This window comes from Rhinatrema bivittatum, chromosome 1 (genome assembly GCF_901001135.1).
Source record: "Rhinatrema bivittatum chromosome 1, aRhiBiv1.1, whole genome shotgun sequence".
Taxonomy (NCBI): domain Eukaryota; kingdom Metazoa; phylum Chordata; class Amphibia; order Gymnophiona; family Rhinatrematidae; genus Rhinatrema; species Rhinatrema bivittatum.
In genome coordinates this window covers 86161918-86181592 of record NC_042615.1, presented here as the reverse complement: position 1 = coordinate 86181592, position 19675 = coordinate 86161918, and the positions used below count along the sequence as shown (strand labels likewise).

The 19675-nt window shown below is 48.4% G+C and overlaps 1 protein-coding gene across 1 annotated transcript in view; it reads left to right on the top strand.

Moving 5' to 3' along the window:
* The window catches only part of DDX60 (DExD/H-box helicase 60), a 444355-nt gene that overhangs the window by 149287 nt on the left and 275393 nt on the right, over positions 1-19675 (top strand). The window contains 2 exon segments of the mRNA XM_029604155.1: positions 422-541; positions 19483-19578. Coding sequence (XP_029460015.1) covers positions 422-541; positions 19483-19578 — 216 coding nt within the window.

Genomic DNA, 19675 nt, shown 5'->3' with positions numbered 1-19675 from the left:
GTGCTGTGGCTCCTCACGGGGCTCCTCCCTGTGGGTGTGGTCATCTCCACAGCACCCAAGGATCCACCAAACACACGTGACCATAACACCTGCCTGAGAGTAACCTACATAGTGACAGTACAATCTTAATCACCTTAAATATTTAATTGTAATGGCATTTACTGTATACATCATCCAAGATCTTTGAATGAGCAGTTTGGTTTATTAGATTTCACTGTTATCCCAGACGTTAAACTTTCCCCATTGAAGTACCATCTTCCTATAAGACTGGATGGGCCATATTGTTCTTTATCTACTGACATTTACTTTTCAAGTTCCTTTTTCATAACAAGCAATTTTTTATATCTATTTAGCATTTTGTGGCTTGACACATTGTATTACTTTGATTGACAGACTACTACTTTGTCTTTTTCATGAACAGGCTCTTGTGAATCAAGTGGTGGCCACTGTATATAATCGATTCATAAAACCATTGCCTGAGGGATTAGTAGTGTGTGGCTCTTTTACAAGGGATTTTCGCACTGATACTCTGAACTGTCAAGTGAGTATTCAGGATTTTGCTCATGTTCAGGTGAAATTAGAAACATAATGAGGGCAATAAGGAAAGCTTTTTCCTTTGAAAATAATATTTTACTCAAGGAAATCAGGGTTTTGATTATTACCCACCCTCAATGTAGGCAAAATGACCTGCATTTATCTACATTATGGATCTTTTTGCTTGCATTATAAAGAGACATTCCTAATTACATGGATAGAACAGCATGTGTAATTGTATATATTCAAAGGCTGATGCAGGTCCAGACGAGGCAGAGATCCAGAGACCCGAGCGCCAAAGGGAACCAGAAATGAAGACAGGTGGCACCTGAGTAATAGTAAGCCGGAGCCTGTAAGGCCAAATCCAGGGAGATACCAGAGAATGTAGTGGAAAGCAGGCTGACGTCAGGGCAGGCAGTAGACATGGAAAGGCGATCAAACAAGCAGGGGTCAAAAGTTGAAGTCAGTCCAAGCATGGTCCAGTTGTAGCGAGGGTCAATGCCAGAAGTCAGTCCAAGCATGGTCAAAGCGTAGCAAGGGTCAAAGCCAGAAGTCAGTCCAACAAGGCAAGGCAGGGATCAGGAATGTGGACAGGATCAGGAACCAGGAATGAGCAATGAGCCCATGACAAGCATGGAGACCTGTTGCCAAGGCAAAGAACTAGTGGCTGGGCCCTGCCTTATATACCAGGGCCCAGTGACATCATCATCCGGGGCCATGGGTTGGAGTCCAACTGCGGCCCCTTTAAAACCCGGCAAGGTGTGCCTAGGGGGTGGCTTGGTGCTGGGTGTCGTCATCTCCTGGCGACACATGTGGGGAGACCCGCCGGGAGGCAGAGGGGTTCGCGGTGGAGCCAGGGATGGCAGAGGAGGCTCAGGAGCGCAGGACTGGAAGCTGGGTGCTGAGGGTAAGTGTTTCCAGACGCGGGCCTGCTGCGGACGGGACATGCAACACTTATTTCAATTGGAAAACACCACTGTCATTGGACTAGACATGTAAAATTTTGAGGCCATCAACATCTTTGTTTACTTTTGTCAGATACTTATTTATCTCCTCTCCTCTCAGCCCCTTAAAGATTCAGGAATGTCTGGGCTGGATGAAAGTCTATTAGCTTCCTGAGAGATGAAACTTGTATTAAATGACTGTTGTAACCATACAGGGAGAATAAGAAACAGCACAATGAGAGAGAGAAGAGACAGGAGATACAATGTTGTTAGAAATTTAACAGAGTTTTGTAGCTACTGCCATGAAAACCCAACTAGGATGAGGTAAGGGACGGTGGCGGGAATGGGAGTAAGGAAGCTGGCCACAGTGCCTACCTATGTTAACCTTGAGTCACCAAAAAGATTCAGTTCTGGTTATGCCCCTATGTCAACCAGAAGAGACATGCACATGCAACCCTCTTTTGGTTTAGAGATCCCTTGTAAGTCTTTCACACCCAAACAGTCTCTCTTCAATTAGTTATCAAGTAGGTAGATCTCTCAGTTTAGCAGGCTAGTTTTTGAGATGGAAAAGAGCAAACAGAGATTCAGAGTGGTATTCAACCAAAATGTAGTTTACTGCAACTTATAAAAATGAATTCCAGCAACAAGGAAAATCATCCAACAAAAAAACATGATGGTAGCTCCAAGCATCAAAGTCTCTCCCTACAGGTTCAGCCTCTAAATCAACTGCCAAATCTCTCAACATTGATGGGAAAGAAAATAACTCTCTTCTCTTCTTCAAATATAGAAAGGGAGATGGTGATGGAAAAACAAACTCCCTCCTTCAAAAGATGACAAAGAAAGATGCAAAAACCAAAGTCATTTTCTCCTTATAGGGTCACTACAGTCCCCTCTTTTGCTGGATGCAGAGCAAAGTAATACCTTGGGCAACTGTAGACCCTACCTTGACTGGTAGCAAGGCTAACAGCACTCAATCCTGTCCACTCAGGCAGGGGAGTTCCCTCCTGAACTGGATGCAGGTAAAAAATAAACCATCTGTCTTAAAAGTCAAAATCTTCTCCTCAGAGCTCTCCTAGGATATACCACTGGTAATGACTGGGTGGCCTACTGGGATTCACACAGAACAGCGGCTTCCATTTCCAACAAAACCTACCTCCAACCATACCTTCCTTGTGCTCAACCCAGCTTATAAAGGAGAGCTCAGCCAATCCAAAAATAAGGGGAAATGGCCAAACAACTGGGGAGGATATAAAAATATTGAAAAAACTCTCCCAGCAGTTGGAAAGAAGGCACAAACATCTAGTAAGTAGCAAAGCCTTCCTTACATACTTTTCATCTCCCTTTTTAGCCACAGATTGAGAAGTGCCTTTTGCTGGTGGTCCACATGGCTTGACTATAGACCCCATTAAATTCTCTCATCATCTGGCCCCTATGACTTCCATGGATGACCACCTATGAGACTCCTTTTCTGATAGGTGGTAGTGCCTAACCTTAATAGTCTTCTTAGAGCTTTACTCATCTGGCTGTGTTTATCAGTATTTATTATAACAATCAGAAATGGGAGAAAATCAGTGAAAAAAATGTGACTTATCCAAATAATGTCAGCATTCAAATGCTGATTTCCCTCATCCTCAGCCCATTGTGCTAATCATTAGGCCATTACTCCTCTATTTAAATACCACTAGCCTGTAAAAAATTCATATAAGCACAGCCAGATGAGTAAAGCTCTAACAAGACTATTAAGGTTAGAAAATCAGTGAAAAAATGTGACTTATCCAAATTATTTCAGCATTCAAATGCTGATTTCCCTCATCCTCAGCCCATTGTGCTAATAATTAGGCCATTTCTCCTCCAATTAAATACCACTAGCCTATGCAAAATTCACATAAATTCCCAGGAAAAATAAAATAAAAACTGAAAAACAAAGTCTCTATATGCATTCTTACACTTTAATCTTATTTTTTAGAATTGTGGCTTTCATATACAAACATTTTCATGTTTTTTTATTTGCATTTTTATTTTTATTCACAACCTGATTAGTGGCAGATGATACAGGCATTCATTCATGTGTGCTCTTTATTTAAATCCATCTGGGCTACTTAAACTTTAGTCACAGCCTCTGTATCAGAATATTTATTTAAAAAGCTTGTATACTGTTCAGAGTTCAAGTGGTTCACGATAAAATACATGCATACAAGCTACAAAAGAATAATAAAAACTAAACAACAAAAATAATACATCACAAAAACAAAGCACATAAAAAAGCTATGCAATGAGCTATTATCCTGCATTATTAGTGTCAAGAGTTAAATGCTAATTGAAAGAAATTAGATTTTAGCAATTTCTCAGTTGTTCACATAGACTGTTTCAAAGCATTACTCCTGCTATAAAAAAAACAACACCTTTTTACGTATTTCCTCTAGCTGCACTGCTTTAAAAGAGGGGACAGCCAATGATTGTGACTGAGAGGAGTACTTGCCCAAGAAAAATTAGTATTATCCAGGAGCTTATAGATAATAGTGGTCATTTTACACTTAATTCTGGCCACAGAAGCTGCAGTAGACTTATAAAACTAGAGAAATATACTGCCTGTTGCTAGTGCCAGTTAGAATATGAGCAGTAAAATTTTGAATACTCTGAAGGGTACACCACACAAATGCAGATAACCCAAGATAGAGAGAATTACGGTAATCAAACCCTATAAAACAAATGCTTGTAATATGGAGCGAAAGTCAGATGGTTTAAATAAGGGTTTTAGCCTTCGAAGCAATTTTAACTTAAAGAATATGGTCTTAACAACCACATTTGCTTGATGATGCATGGTTAGCCTAGAGGCTAAAATAATTTCTAAGGTTTTGAATTGTGATTGAAAAAATATCTTGCAGCCCTCAAACACAAATGATAGAGGTTTATTAATAGCAAGAGTTTTTCTAAAATCATTATCTCTATCTTAGGGATGTTAAGTAACAATCGATTTTGTGAAAGCTAGGTCCTGATTATTAAAAGACAAAGTGAGACAAAATTAAGTGAAAGCTCAAGAAGATACAGGACAAAAAACATTTTTTAAAATTTATGTTTGCCATTTCAAAGCAGAATAAATTCAGGTCCTGTAGATATTTCTCTTTCTCACAGGACAAGCAGGATGGTAGTTCTCACATATGGGTGACATCAGGATGGAGCCCAATCACGGAAAACTTCTGTCAAAGTTTCCAGAACATTGACTGGCCCCTACTGGGCATGCCCAGCATGGCACTAACCCTACAGCCAGCAGGGGTCCCCCTTCAGTCTTCTTTTTTCGTGCAGCAGTAGCCTCGCGGTTTAGGAGCTCTGAACACATTCCTGACAGGAATTTTCCTCACGGACTTATTTATTTATTTATTTATTTATTTAACACTTTTTTATACCGGCATTCGTAGGACACATCATGTCGGTTTACAAGTAACTGAGAAGGGAAATTACAATGAACAAGGGAGGGGCTAACTGGGTAATATGCAAAATACAAAGGAAGAGAGTCAACAGCAGAATTACTTTTTTGCATTCAAGTTAGGGTTAAATATGCAAAAGAACTTATAAACAAATTAAGCGAGGCATGTACACTTGAGAAATTAGCATATGAGGGCTTATTTACAGTGTGAGGAGGCAAGTGCACATATGTATAGTTAAAAGCTAGTGGGGGGGGAGAAAGGAGGGAGGGAGCAGGGGGAGAGGGGCGGGTGGGGTAGAGTGAAGAGGGGTACAGTAAGGCACGGGTACTTTGAGGGCGGGGTTGCTAGGGGGTGAGAGGGAGGGGTAATGGGGGGCTAGGAGTGCAAGGGAAGGAAGCAGGAAGGGGTGGTATAAAGGCTGAGCATGAGCGTGACCCCACAGGGGTCCCTCCTCTAACTTTTCTCTGGCTACGGTACTCCGGTAAGTTTTTTCGCCGTTTTTTGTCAATTTCCATCGAGTTTGGACCTCGCGGCCTACTGGCCGTCGACCGTACCGCAGCTCGATTTTTTCTATGGCCATGGCGTCGGGTTTTCGTCAGTGCCCGGATTGTACTCGCACCATGTCGATCACACACCCTCATAGAGTCTGTGTAATGTGCTTAGGCCGTGAGCATGATGTCCTGACTTGCACCAAAAGTGCCCTCATGACACCAAAAGGTTGCAAAGCCAGAATGGAGAAGATGGGACTCCTTTTCCGTGCTCACACCCTGACGCCGTCCATCGCATTGACGTCATCGGAACCGGCACCGTTGAAGTCGCACCAACATCGACAACCGTCCGGTGAATGCCCACCATCGACTTCTTCATGGCCCTCGACTCCCGTTTTCTCCCCCTCAAGATCGAGGGGATCGAAGGGAGAAACATCGCCATCGGCATCGTAAGTCTCGGACCATCGAGGGAGCGAAATCATTGACCTCACCACCGTCCGAGCCACCATCGAAGAAGCCCCGTCCAGGAATGGCACCGACCACTCCTGCGACTGGGACATCGAGGCCACCCTCACCCAATCAGGGTTTGGGAGTCACGATTCCACCTGTAAAGGTGGTCCCTCCGACTGTGCCTCAGCCTCCCTCTTTCGTCACGGAGCCGGAGCTGATTGCTCCAGGTCTCCAGGAAGAACTGGACCAGCTGGTCCAGAAGGCCATCGACAAGGCGATGCAACTGTTCCAGGTCCCTCTGGCACTGACATCAGCACCGAGAATGGAACCGGTCACCGACCCGATTCCAGCAGCACTGACACCGCTGCTATCCCGGATGGAGGCGCTCATGACTGTCCTTCCACCGGTGATTCCCGGGTCTCCGATGGCCTCATCGGGAGGAGAAACACTGTTTTGCATCCTTCCTTCGGAAGTTCTGCCTCAGCCATCGATGCCATGTTGTCCCTCGCCACTGATTCATTCATCGGGAGCGATACACACATCGGCACCATCGATGCCTTTGATACCGGCACCGATGCCTTCCAGGCCATCCACGGTGCCCCTGGCAATTCCTTAGATTTTCTCGGAGCCTCAGCTGGGGCCTTCAGGTATCCAACCCCCTTCTCATCCTACAGGTCAGCCTACTGATCCTTAAGACACCTGGGGTGATGATACTTCCACAGACACCGTTGACTTACCTTCACCTCCCTCTCCTACTGAAAGTAGAAAGCGTTCTCCTCCAGAGGACCTCTGTTTCATTAATTTTGTGAAGGAAATGTCAGAATTGGTCCCTTTCCAGCTTCAGACGGAGCAAGATGATAGGCACCAGATGATGGAGCTTCTCCAATTCCTGGATGCCCCTAAGGTGATCACTTCTATTCCCATTCATCAAGTTCTTCTTGACCTCCTCAAAAAGAACTGGGAAAATCCTGGATCCATTACCCCAGTACACAGAAAGGCTGACACTACTTATCTGGTACAGTCAGCCCCTGGCTTTCAAAAATCTCAGCTTGACCACCACTCAGTTGTGGTGGAATCGGCTCAAAAGAAAGCAAAAAGGACAAAACCACACTCTTCTACCCCTCCTGTCAAAGAACACAAGATCCTTGACAATATTGGTCGTCGAGTGTTCCAAGGGGCCATGCTTATCTCCAAGATTGCTTCTTACCAGCTGTATATGACCCAATACAACAGGGTCATTTTCAAGCAAATACAGGACTTCTCTGAAACCCTGCCTGACCAATTTCAAGAACATCTTCAAACCCTTGTCCACAAGGGGTTTGAGGCAGGAAAGCATGAGATAAGAACAGCTTACGATATCTTCGACACCTCCACTAGTGTATGCAACTGCTATTTCAGAAAGAAGCTGGGCCTGGCTCAAGTCTTCTGACCTTCGCCCAGAAGTACAAGACAGGCTCTCTGACCTGCCCTTTATAGGAGATAATCTGTTCAGTGAACAGATTCAGCAAATAGTGGCTGAATTAAAGGACCATCATGAGACCCTCAAACAGTTCTCATCGATACCTTCTGACTTCCCTTCTAGACAGCCCTTCAAGAAGGACTCTAAGAAGTCATTCTTCTGCCCAAGGAAGTACTATCCTCCACCAACAAGGTCCCGAGTTACAAGGCCTTATCAGAAATCTGAACCCTGCCAGCCCCGGAAGCAAAAGCCACAAGCAGCTCCCCAGCCGGGGCCTGCTTCAGGTTTTTGACGTTCCCTTGGAGAGCAGCAGCCTGATCCCTCTGCCAGCCATACCAGTGGGAGGTCGATTGTGCCACTTTCACAGCATGTGGCAATCAATCACAACCGACCAATGGGTGCTAACAATCATTGCTCAGGGTTACCACCTGAACTTTCTTGCTCTTCCACCAGATTCACCACCTCTACAAGCGTGGAGAGTAAACGACCATTCTGTCCCTCTGGAGCAGGAGGTTTCCCTTCTTCTCCAGTTAAGAGCAATAGAACCCGTCCCTCTTTCACAACAAGGCCTAGGGTTCTATTCCCGGTACTTTTTGATCTCCAAAAAATCCGGGGGGCTTCGTCCAATTCTGGACCTACGTGCCCTCAACAAGTACCTCCAGCGGGAAAAGTTCAAGATTGTAACCCTGGGCTCGCTTCTACCTCTTCTACAAAGAGGAGACTGGCTCTACTCTCTGGACCTCCAGGACATGTACACCCACATTGCGATAGCCTGAACTCATCACAAGTATCTCAGGTTTTTAGTAGGCCCAAAGCACTATCAATACCGAGTGCTTCCATTCGGCCTAGCATCAGCAACACGAGTCTTTACCAAATGTCTTGTGGTTGTCGCAGCTTTTCTCAGGAAAGAAGGTGTTCACATCTACCCCTATCTAGATGACTGGTTAATCAGGGCCTCAACCCAGCAAGCCGCTTGATTGTCCCTGGATTTGACCCTACACACTCTAATTTCTCTAGGATTTCTCGTCAATTACGAGAAATCCTATTTAGTCCCATCTCAAACCTTGTCATTCATTGGGGCAGAATTGGACACCTTACAGGCAAAAGCCTTTCTACCTCATCAACGAGTGCAAACCCTCGTATCTCTCGCTCACCAGTTGCAGTCTCAATATACAGCAACAGCTCGACAATTCCTTGTCCTTCTCGGACACATGGCGTCCTCAGTCCATCTCACACCAATGGCCCGCCTGGCCATGAGAGTCACGCATTGGACTCTGAGGTCGCAATGGATTCAAGCGACTCAGCCTCTGTCAACCATTGACCACATCACCGACACACTCCGTCTGTCTCTCACCTGGTGGAAAGATCAGAACAATCTCCTTCAGGGACTGCCTTTTCATCTGCCATATCCTCAACTCATTCTCACGACCGATGCTTCCAACCTCGGCTGGGGAGCTCATGTGAACTGTTGCGGTCCCGGACCGTGCCCCGGTCCCTCCACCTACCTCGGGGGTGGCCCGGGCCGTTTCCAGGCTTCCTCGGGCCTGCAGGCCCTCCAGCGTGTCTCTCCCTCCTCGGGAGAGATGCCGACGTTCCGGCGCGGCTGGCCCTGCCCTCTGACGCGCGCGCGCAGGGAGGAGCTCCATTTAAAGGAGAGTTGCAGATGACGTCAGACGCCCTCAGCTAGGCCACTCCAGTGCCTTGCAATGAGGTTCCTCAGGTTTCCTGATTGCTAGTTGCTGCGGTCTTCTGGATTGCTCTCCGTTCCTGACCCGGCTTGACTCCTGACTCGTTTTCCGTCTTCATCCCTTGGCTCTGGTATCTGCTTCTGACCTCTGGTTCCGACCTGGCTTCGTCCTCCTTCAGCCTCTGTCCCTGGCTTGGCTCGCTCTGACCTCTGGCTCCGACCCGGCTCCGTCCATGACTCCGTCTTCTGCCTCATCCCTGGCTTGGTTCCTCCTCCGGCTCCCGGCTTCCGACCCGGCTTCCGACTCGGCTTCCCAGAAGATTCGCCTAAGTCCCAGCGGCTGGGCCCCTACAGGCGCCTCCTGGGGGGGCTCCGGCTTCCATGGTGAATCTTCAAAAGTCCCAGCGGCCGGACTCCTACGGGCTTCTCCTGGGGGAGTACCGGCTTCCAGGGTGAAGACTCTTCAGTTACCGGGGCCCAATGTCGTCCGTCCTCTCAACCTTGCCGAGTCCTTGGTCGCATAGGACTCCACCTGGTCCCAGTGCCGAAGCCTTCCCTGAGTCCTCCGAGCCGCCTCCCGGTTGGGATGCTTGCTGTGGTCTTCCACAGCGCACCATCCTCTGTTCCAACCGGCCCAAGGGTCCACAAATGTAACAGTTTGCAAGGCCATGGACCCAGCAGACCTTGCAGGCTTGAAGGCCATTCCAGGTATAGCCCAGAGGCTACAACGTGCCTCAATACCCTGACGGCAATGGTACAAGCCTTAGCCTACCACGTCGGTGGAGCTACGGCTGCCAGTTCCATGGTACCCGGAGCTGGGGTTCCTCCTGCAGCTTCAGTTCCTATCCAGATGCCGGCACCGTCACGGTTTTCAGGAGACGCGAGGCTCTGCCGATGGTTCCTGAACCAGTGCTATATTCGGTTCGACCTTCTCCCACTTCAGTTCGACCACTTCAGTTCGACTACTTCAGTTCGACCACTTCGGTTCGACCTTCTCCCACTTCAGTTGGCTGAAGTGTGGGAGACTTGCCAGAATGATGGCTACTGCCTGGAGACAATACCTTTATTCAATAAACATACACATGGTTACTGTGACTCCAACATCGCTCTAAGCTTCAACAGCAAGAGGAAATGTGGAAAAAAGGATTTGCACTCACAAAGACGGGAGTAGCTGGCTTGTTACGGCGGTTACTACCCCAAACCAAATAAGCCTGATACTTCACTTTCAATGCATATCCAGCATAGTTCTCTGCTTCAACGGCAGGGGAGAAGAAAAACTGATACTTCACACATCCAGCAGAGCTCTCCGCTTCAACGGCAGGGGAGAAGAAAAAAAAGGGTTCGCACTCACAAAGCGGGGAGTAGCTGGCTTGTTACGGCGGTTACTACCCCAAACCAAATGTGCCTGATACTTCACTTTCGATGCATATCCAGCATAGCTCTCTGCTTCAACGGCAGGGGAGAAGAAAAACAACCAATAAGGGCTGTATAACATAGTCTGGGAAAAAACAGATGAGCATGGGTGTAGCTTGCTTTATTGCGGCGGTTACTACCCCTACTACCCCTAACTAATCAAGCTAGATATTTCACTTGGATGCAGCTCCATCACTGCTCTCTACATTAATGGTGGGGGAGGAAGGGAAATAGAACCAAGAGCTAAGAGAAATCGATAAGTATGAGAGAAAAAATGTGTGAAGCTTGCTGGGCAGACTGGATGGGCCATTTGGTCTTCTTCTGCCATCATTTCTATGTTTCTATGTTTCTATGTAAGTTTCCAACCGACCGGGTCAAGACCAGTTTTATTATTTCCCTACTGGATGGGAAACCCTTGGCCTGGGCCTCCAACCTTCTGGAGCGCCAGGATCCCCGCCTGAACAATCTGGTCCACTTTGTTTCCGCGTTTAGGCAGGTCTTTGATGAGGCCGCCCGCAAACCCACTGCCGCCTCCGAGTTGCTCCAGCTGTGGCAGGGCAACCGGCCCCTAGCGGAACATGCCATGGACTTTCAGACCCTCGCTGCTGAGTTAAACTGGGGAAGTGACAGTTTACACGGTATCTTCCTGGAGAGCCTCTCTCCGAGATTGCAAGATGAGTTGGCGGCCCGAGATCTCCCTGATGATCTGAACGATCTTATTGACTTGGCAGTCCGGGTGGACCGCCGCATCCAGCGTCGCTTCTGAGAGAGGAGGGTGGTTCATAGGCCTTCTACCTCTGGGTCCACTCCTTCCCACTGTGGGAGTTCCCCGCCGGCCTCTTCTGGGATCCAAGATGTTGAACCCATGCAGGTGGGTCGAGGACCCCTGTCCAAGAGGAAAGAAGGAGATGTCGCTCGCTGGATCTTTGCCTGTACTGCGGTGGAAGAGGCCACTTCCTTGCTCATTGTAGCGAACGCCTGGGAAACTCTCGGACCTAGGGACAGCGAGGGAGCTAACCCTAGGTCACGCCACTTCCGACTCCCCATGCTTTGTTCCAGTAACTCTGCTTCTCCCGGACGGAGAGTTTGAAACAGAAGCCCTGATCGACTCAGGAGCCGGGGAAAACTTCATCCTTCAGGAATTAGTTCTGCAACTCTGAATCGGGATGCAACCCCAAAGACCTCTGCTTCGCATATCCTCCATCCAGGGGAGACTCCTTCCTGGCACCATTGCCACGCATACCCAGCCGCTCATCCTACGTACGGGCTTTTTGCATCAAGAGGAGATTTCCTTTCTCATTCTAGAGAAATCCATGTACCCGATCATCCTGGGGCTGCTCTGGCTTCGGAGACATTCACCTGTCATCGCCTGGGACTCCCTCCAGTTGGCATCCTGGGGTCCGGCCTGCTTCAGCACCTGCCTGAAGGGAATACCTTGCACTTCGGTACCACTCCTGACGACTCCTTTGGCGCTACCTCCCCAGTATCAGGAGTTCCATGACGTTTTCTCCAAGGAGAGAGCCACAATTCTTCCAGAACATCGTCCGTTTGATTGTGCGATCAACCTGCTGCCTGTCCACACCACCACGAGGTCGGGTCTATCCACTGTCTCTTCCTGAGACCCAAGCTATGTCCGCTTACATCCGGGAGAACCTGGAGCGAGGGTTCATTCGGCCATCCAAGTCCCCGGCAGGAGCAGGTTTCTTCTTCGTCGCTAAGAAGGATGGGTCACTTCGCCTCTGCATAGATTACCGCGTCTTGAACAGCATTACTCGGCGAGACCGATACCCCATGCCGCTGATACCGGAGCTCCTAGACAGGTTGCAGGGGGGGCCAAGGTCTTCACTAAATTGGATCTCTGAGGAGCATACAACCTGGTGCGGATTTGTCCTCGTGATGAATGGAAGACCGCTTTCAATACAAGGGATGGCCATTATGAGTACTTGGTTATGCCCTTTGGCCTTTGTAACGCCCTGGCAGTCTTCCAAAGCCTCATGAATGAGGTCCTCAGAGACATGCTACACTCTTCGGTCATAGTCTACCTTGATAATGTCCTTATATACTCTAAGGATCTGGAGACGCACCGCTAAGATGTCCGACAAGTACTGCTAAAGCTCCGAGAGAACAAACTTTATGCTAAGTTGGAAAAGTGCATTTTCGAACGGGATTCGTTACCCTTGTTAGGGTATATAGTGTCCTCCACCGGCTTCTTGATGGACCCCGTAAAGGTTGCTGCAATCAGAGACTGGCCACAACCTCACGGGGTGAAGGCACTTCAACGATTCCTGGGGTTTGCCAATTTTTACCGGCAGTTCATTCCCCACTACTCTCAGATGGTGGCTCTTCTGACGGCCCTCACGAGGAAGGGGGCCGATGCTAAGAATTGGCCAACAACGGCCATACGGGCTTTCCGCGTCTTGAAAGAGGCATTCCTCCAGGATACCTGTCTGTGTCATCCAGACCCCCAATGTCAGTTCATCGTAGATTTAGATGCCTCGGATATAGCCGTGGGGGAAGTTCTAAGCCAGTCGTCTGCCAGAGGCAAGCTCCTGCCATGTTCCTTCTACTCTCGCAAATTCACACCAGCGGAGAGGAACTATGGCATTGGCGATAAGGAGCTATTGGCTATTAAGCTAGCTTTCGACGAGTGGCACCAATGGCTGGAGGGGGCCCTGCACCCGATTATCGTCTACACTGATCACAAGAACCTCGAGTACTTGTGCTGGGCCCGGCGCCTTAATCCCCAGCAGGCACTCTGGGCACTCTTCTTCAGCCGATTCCACTTTTCCCTCCGATATCGACTGGCGGAGAAGAACATACGAGCGGATGCACTCTCCCGTACATCGAAGCCTGAAGATGCCCCTAACCCGCCTCAATACATCCTGGATCCAGCCACGGTATTGCTAGCGGCTTCTGAAGTGACTCCGGCGGGTAAGACGGTGGTACCTACTTGTTCTCTCAAAAAGGTTCTAGCCTGGGCTCACGATTCTCTGACCGCTGGACATCCAGGGATCGCCAGGACTCTGGAACTCCTGACTGAGTTCTATTGGTGGCCGCGAGTCAAGGACGACGTACGCCAGTATGTCCAATCATGTCCTACCTGTGCTCGACATAAGTCTCTCCATGGACGTCCCTGGGGGCTTCTACAGCCACTGCCCACTCCCGCGGAGCCCTGGACTCACCTGTCTACCGACTTTATTGTGGATCTACCAGTTTCCGATGGGAAGACTGTGATCTGGGTCACGGTCGACCGCTTTTCAAAGATGGCCCACTTTGTGCCTCTCGCCAAGCTACCTTCAGCGCCAGAACTGGCTAACTTCTTTATACAACATGTCTTCCGTTTACATGGCCTGCCTTCGCACATTACCTCTGACCGTGGGCCGCAGTTTATGGCAAAGTATTGGAGGGCTCTCTGCAAGAAGTTCGGGGTGCGTCTGGGTCTCATTACTGCCTTTCACCCTCAAGCCAACGGCCAGGCCGAGCGGACTAACTGAACACTGAAGGCCTTCCTCCGAGCGTTCGTTGGAGATCTACAGGATGACTGGGTCACCCTTTTACCATGGGCTGAGTTTTCTTATAACCGCCACAGCTTACTGCCCAGCAGTTGCATGCTCTGTGGATATCTACCCAGGAAAAGCTTCGAACTGCCTCTGCCAAGGCTAAGAAGTACGCTGATCGGTTACGACGGCCAGCCCCGGTCCTCCTTCCAGGGAGTAAGGTCTGGTTGAGCACCAGGAATATTCATCTATGGGTCCCTTCTATGCGCCTGGTTCCCAAGTATATTGGTCCATTTCCCGTAGCGGAACGGGTTGGGGTGGTATCCTACCACCTGCGATTACCGTCCACTCTACGGATTCACGACGTGTTCCACGTGTCTCTGCTTAAACCTGTGGTGCTCTCCTCCTTTCATGATAAAACTCCGGAACCCACCGCTGTCGAAGCTGAGACCGATGGCATCTATACGGTGAAGGAAGTTCTGGACGTACGATTCCACCATCGTCGGTGGGAATACCTCCTCTCGTGGGAGGGCTACGGTCCGGAGGAAAACTCCTGGGAGCCTTCTTCCCATATCTTGGGTAAAGACCTCCTTCGTCAGTTCCATCTGGATCACCCAAGTAAACCCAGGCCTCCTGGGAGGGGGCGTAGGAAAGGGGGTACTGTTGCGGTCCGGGGCCGTGCCCCGGTCCCTCCACCTACCTTGGGGGCGGCCCGTGCCATTTCCAGGCTTCCTCGGGCCTGCAGGCCCTCCAGCGCATCTCTCCCTCCTCGGGAGAGATGCCGACGGTCCAGCACGGCTGGCCACGCCCCCTGACGCGCGTGCGCGGGGAGGAGCTCCATTTAAAGGGGCCAGCACAGGAATACCTCAGTCCGGCTGCAGATGACGTCAAACACCCTAAGGGTATAAGTACCCTGCCACTAGACCACTCCAGTGCCTTGCAACGAGGTTCCTCAGGTTTCCTGATTGCTAGTTGCTGCGGTCTTCTGGATTGCTCTCCGTTCCTGACCCGGCTTGACTCCTGACTCGTTTTCCGTCTTCGTCCCTTGGCTCTGGTATCTGCTTCTGACCTCTGGTTCCAACCCGGCTTCGTCCTCGACTTCTCCTTCAGCCTCTGTCCCTGGCTTGGCTCACTCTGACCTCTGGCTCCGACCCGGCTCCGTCCATGACTCTGTCTTCTGCCTCATCCCTGGCTTGGTTCCTCCTCCGGCTCCCGGCTTCCGACTCGGTTTCCTTCCTGGTCTTCGCTGGCCCAGAAGATTCGCCTAAGTCCCAGCAGCTGGGCCCCTACAGGCGCCTCCTGGGGGGGCTCCGGCTTCCAGGGTGAATCTCCAAAAGTCCCAGCGGCCCGACTCCTACGGGCTTCTCCTGGGGGAGTACCGGCTTCCAGGGTGAAGACTCTTCAGTCACCGGGGCCCAACGTCGTCCGTCCTCTCAACCTTGCCGAGTCCTTGGTCGCATAGGACTCCACCTGGTCCCAGTGCCGAAGCCTTCCCTGAGTCCTCCGAGCAGCCTCCCGGTTGGGACGCTTGCTGTGGTCTTCCACAGCGCACCATCCTCTGTTCCAACCGGCCCAAGGATCCACAACCGTAACATGTGAACGATCTGCAGTCACAAGGATTTTAGTCTCCAGAGGAAACCAAACACCAGATAAATTTCCTGGAGCTTCGAGCAAAATGATATGCACTCAGAGCTTTTCAGGATTCTCTATGAAATCACGTTATCCTGATTCAGATGGACAACCAGGTGGCCATGTGGTACATCAACAAGCAGGGAGGCACAGGCTCCTTCCTTCTGTGTCAGGAAGCTGTGCAGATTTGGGCAGAAGCGCTCTCCCGCTTGATGTACCTCAGGGCTACCTACTTGCCGGGAGTACACAATGTCTTGGCAGACAAACTGAGTCATGTCTTCCAACCACACGAGTGGTCGCTCAACCCCTTGGTAGCTACCTCTCTTTTCCAGCAATGGGGTTATCCCCAAATAGACCTCTTTGTGTCCCCTCAGAACCACAAAGTGTTCAATTACTGCTCCCTCATTCGGAGCGAGCGCTTTCAGCCCAGAGATGCATTCTCCCTCTCGTGGGCAACTGGTCTGTTTTATGCATTCCCTCCACTTCCTCTTCTCTCGAAGACTCTCGTGAAGCTCTGTCAGGACAAGGGAACCATGATCCTGATAGCACCTCACTGGCCACGCCAAGTGTGGTTTCCCATACTCCAGGATCTCTCCATCTGCAGGCACATTCCCTTGGGAATTCACCCACTTCTGATCACTCAGAACGACGGATGTCTACGCCATCCCAATCTTCAGGCCTTGTCCCTGACGGCATGGATGTTGAAAGGTTAATTCTTAAGAAAATGCCATACTGGGTCAGACCAAGGTTCCATCAAGCCCAGCATCCTGTTTCCAACAGTGGCCAATCCAGGCCATAAGAACCTGGCAAGTACCCAAAAACTAAGTCTATTCCATGTAACCATTGCTAATGGCAGTGGCTATTCTCTAAGTGAACTTAATAGCAGGTAATGGACTTCTCCTCCAAGAACTTATCCAGTCCTTTTTTAAACACAGCTATATTAACTGCACTAACCACATCCTCTGGCAACAAATTCCAGAGTTTAATTGTGCGTTGAGTAAAAATGAACTTTCTCCGATTAGTTTTAAATGTGCCCCATGCTAACTTCATGGAGTGCCCCCTAGTCTTTCTACTATCCGAAAGAGTAAATAACCGATTCACATCTACCCATTCTAGACCTCTCATGATTTTAAACACCTCTATCATATCCCCCCTCAGTCGTCTCTTCTCCAAGCTGAAAAGTCCTAACCTCTTTAGTCTTTCCTCATAGGGGAGTTGTTCCATTCCCCTTATCATTTTGGTAGCCCTTCTCTGTACCTTCTCCATCGCAATTATATCTTTTTTGAGATGCGGCGACCAGAATTGTACACAGTATTCAAGGTGCGGTCTCACCATGGAGCGATACAGAGGCATTATGACATTTTCCGTTTTATTCACCATTCCCTTTCTAATAATTCCCAACATTCTGTTTGCTTTTTTGACTGCCGCAGCACACTGTACCGACGATTTCAATGTGTTATCCACTATGACACCTAGATCTCTTTCTTGGGTTGTAGCACCTAATATGGAACCCAACATTGTGTAATTATAGCATGGCTTATTTTTCCCTATATGCATCACCTTGCACTTATCCACATTAAATGTCATCTGCCATTTGGATGCCCAATTTTCCAGTCTCACAAGGTCTTCCTGCAATTTATCACAATCTGCTTGTGATTTAACTACTCTGAACAATTTTGTGTCATCTGCAAATTTGATTATCTCACTCGTCGTATTTCTTTCCAGATCATTTATAAATATATTGAAAAGTAAGGGTCCCAATACAGATCCCTGAGGCACTCCACTGTCTACTCCCTTCCACTGAGAAAATTGCCCATTTAATCCTACTCTCTGTTTCCTGTCTTTTAGCCAGTTTGCAATCCACGAAAGGACATTGCCACCTATCCCATGACTTCAACCATTTAACCTTTCAGTTACGGTTTCTCGTGTCCTGATTGCTTCATGGAAGCCTTCCACAAGAAAGTCTTATTCCTATAAGTGGAAAAGGTATACATCATGGTGTTCTTCGCAATCCCTTGATCCTTTTTCATGTCCAATCCCAAGGTTTTTGGACTATCTCTGGCATTTATCGGAATCAGGTCTAAAGACCTCTTCCATCAGAATGCATGTCAGTGCGGTAGCCGCCTTCCATAAAGGTGTCGGGGATGTCCCTATATCAGTAACTCATTTTCTTAAAGGCTTACTCCATATCAAGCCTCCTTTACGTCCTCCAGCCCCTTCTTGGGACCTTAATCTGGTTCTCATACGGCTCATGAAACCACCGTTTGAACCTCTTCACTCCTGTGACCTAAAATATCTCACATGGAAAGTGATTTTCCTTTTGGCTATCACTTCAGCTCGCAGGGTTAGTGAATTACAGGCCCTAGTTTCCCATCCACCTTACACTAAACTCCTGCAGGACCGGGCGGTACTCCGCACTCACCCTAAGTTTTTCCCAAGGTAGTTTCGGAGTTTCACATTAATCAATCCATCATACTACCTATCTTCTTTCCCAGGCCCCACTCCAACCCAGGGGAACAGTCTCTGCAATCCCTTGACTGTATACGGGCTCTAGCGTTCTACCTAGACCGTACAGTTGCCCATAGGAAGAGCACTCAGTTATTCATCTCTTTCCATCCCAACAAACTAGGGCAACCTGTGGATAAGCAGACTCTCTCCTCCTGGTTGTCGGACTGCATATCTTTTTGCTATCAGCAAGCAGGCATTCCTTTCCAAGACTGTGTTAAAGCACACTCTGTGAGGGCCATGGCGACTTCAATAGCACACCTACGATCAGTGCCGCTTCCTGACATTTGTAGGGCTGCCACCTGGAGTTCTCTCCACACTTTCGCAGCCCACTATTGCCTAGACAAAGCTGGAAGACAAGATTCCATCTTCGGCCAATCTGTCCTGCGTAACCTATTTCCAACGTGACGTACCAACACGCTTCCGCCTGCCCAGTGGGGTTCTGGATGCCCTCTACCAAATTCCACCCCAGTTGTTGTGCCTGCTGCATGCCGTTGGGTACATTTGGTGCATGTTCGGACATCCTCAGCTCTGTACTCACCCATATGTGAGGACTACCATCCTGCTTGTCCTGTGAGAAAGCAAATGTTGCTTACCTGTAACAGGTGTTCTCACAGGACAGCAGGATGTTAGTCCTCACGAAACCCATCCGCCGCCCCGCGGTGTTGGGTTTGTAACGTTTTGTTGTTTTATTTTTTCGGCACTACCTGTAGCTATCAAATAAGACTGAAGGGGGACCCCTGCTGGCTGCAGGGTTAATGCCATGCTGGGCATGCCCAGTAGGGGCCAGTCAAAGTTCTGGAAACTGACAGAAGTTTTCCATGATTGGGCTCCATCCTGATGATGTCACCCATATGTGAGGACTAACATCCTGCTGTCCTGTGAGAACACCTGTTACAGGTAAGCAACATTTGCTATCCCAACAAGCTTACAATCTAACTTTGTACCTGAGGCAAAAAGGCATACCAGTGGGATTTGAATTTTGATATTGCTAGCTCTTAGCCTGCTGCTCTGACCACTAGGCTACTCCTCCACTCCCACTTTTGCTAGTATTCTTTGAAGATACCTCTGTCTGAACCATATAGATCTATTTGGCTTTACCCCATGATTAGGGATGGACCTTCGTTTTCAGTTTTAAGTTTATTTTTCCTGGGAATTTCGAAGTTATAACAAAAACAAAATCAGTGAAAAATAGCTTTTCCACTGACTTTTCTCCTGTGTCATTTTCTTACTGATGTTTTTTTCTTAAAAAACATTGAAAGTTTTAGGGAAAAAAAACGAAAATGAAGATCTCTACCCATAATCTAGTTTAAAAGCTGCTCTATATCCAGCAGCCGGTTTTCACCCTGTTGCCCAGTTTTTAACAAAAATTAAGCATTTGCCCTGATTGAGCATTGATAATACTGTTTACATATTCTCTATTATGATAATTTTATTTTTTTTTCTTCCAGATACTAGTGACAGTACCACAGTGTTTTGAAATCCTGTTATTATCTCCCCATCAACAAGACTGGGCAAACAGAATCAGATATGTTATATTTGATGAGGTAAGTCCCCTGCTAAACAGCTATTTTAAACAATCAGAACAAAGTTCTTTTTTATACTTTCCAATATATGAAATACAGGAAAAATTATGCAAAAGGA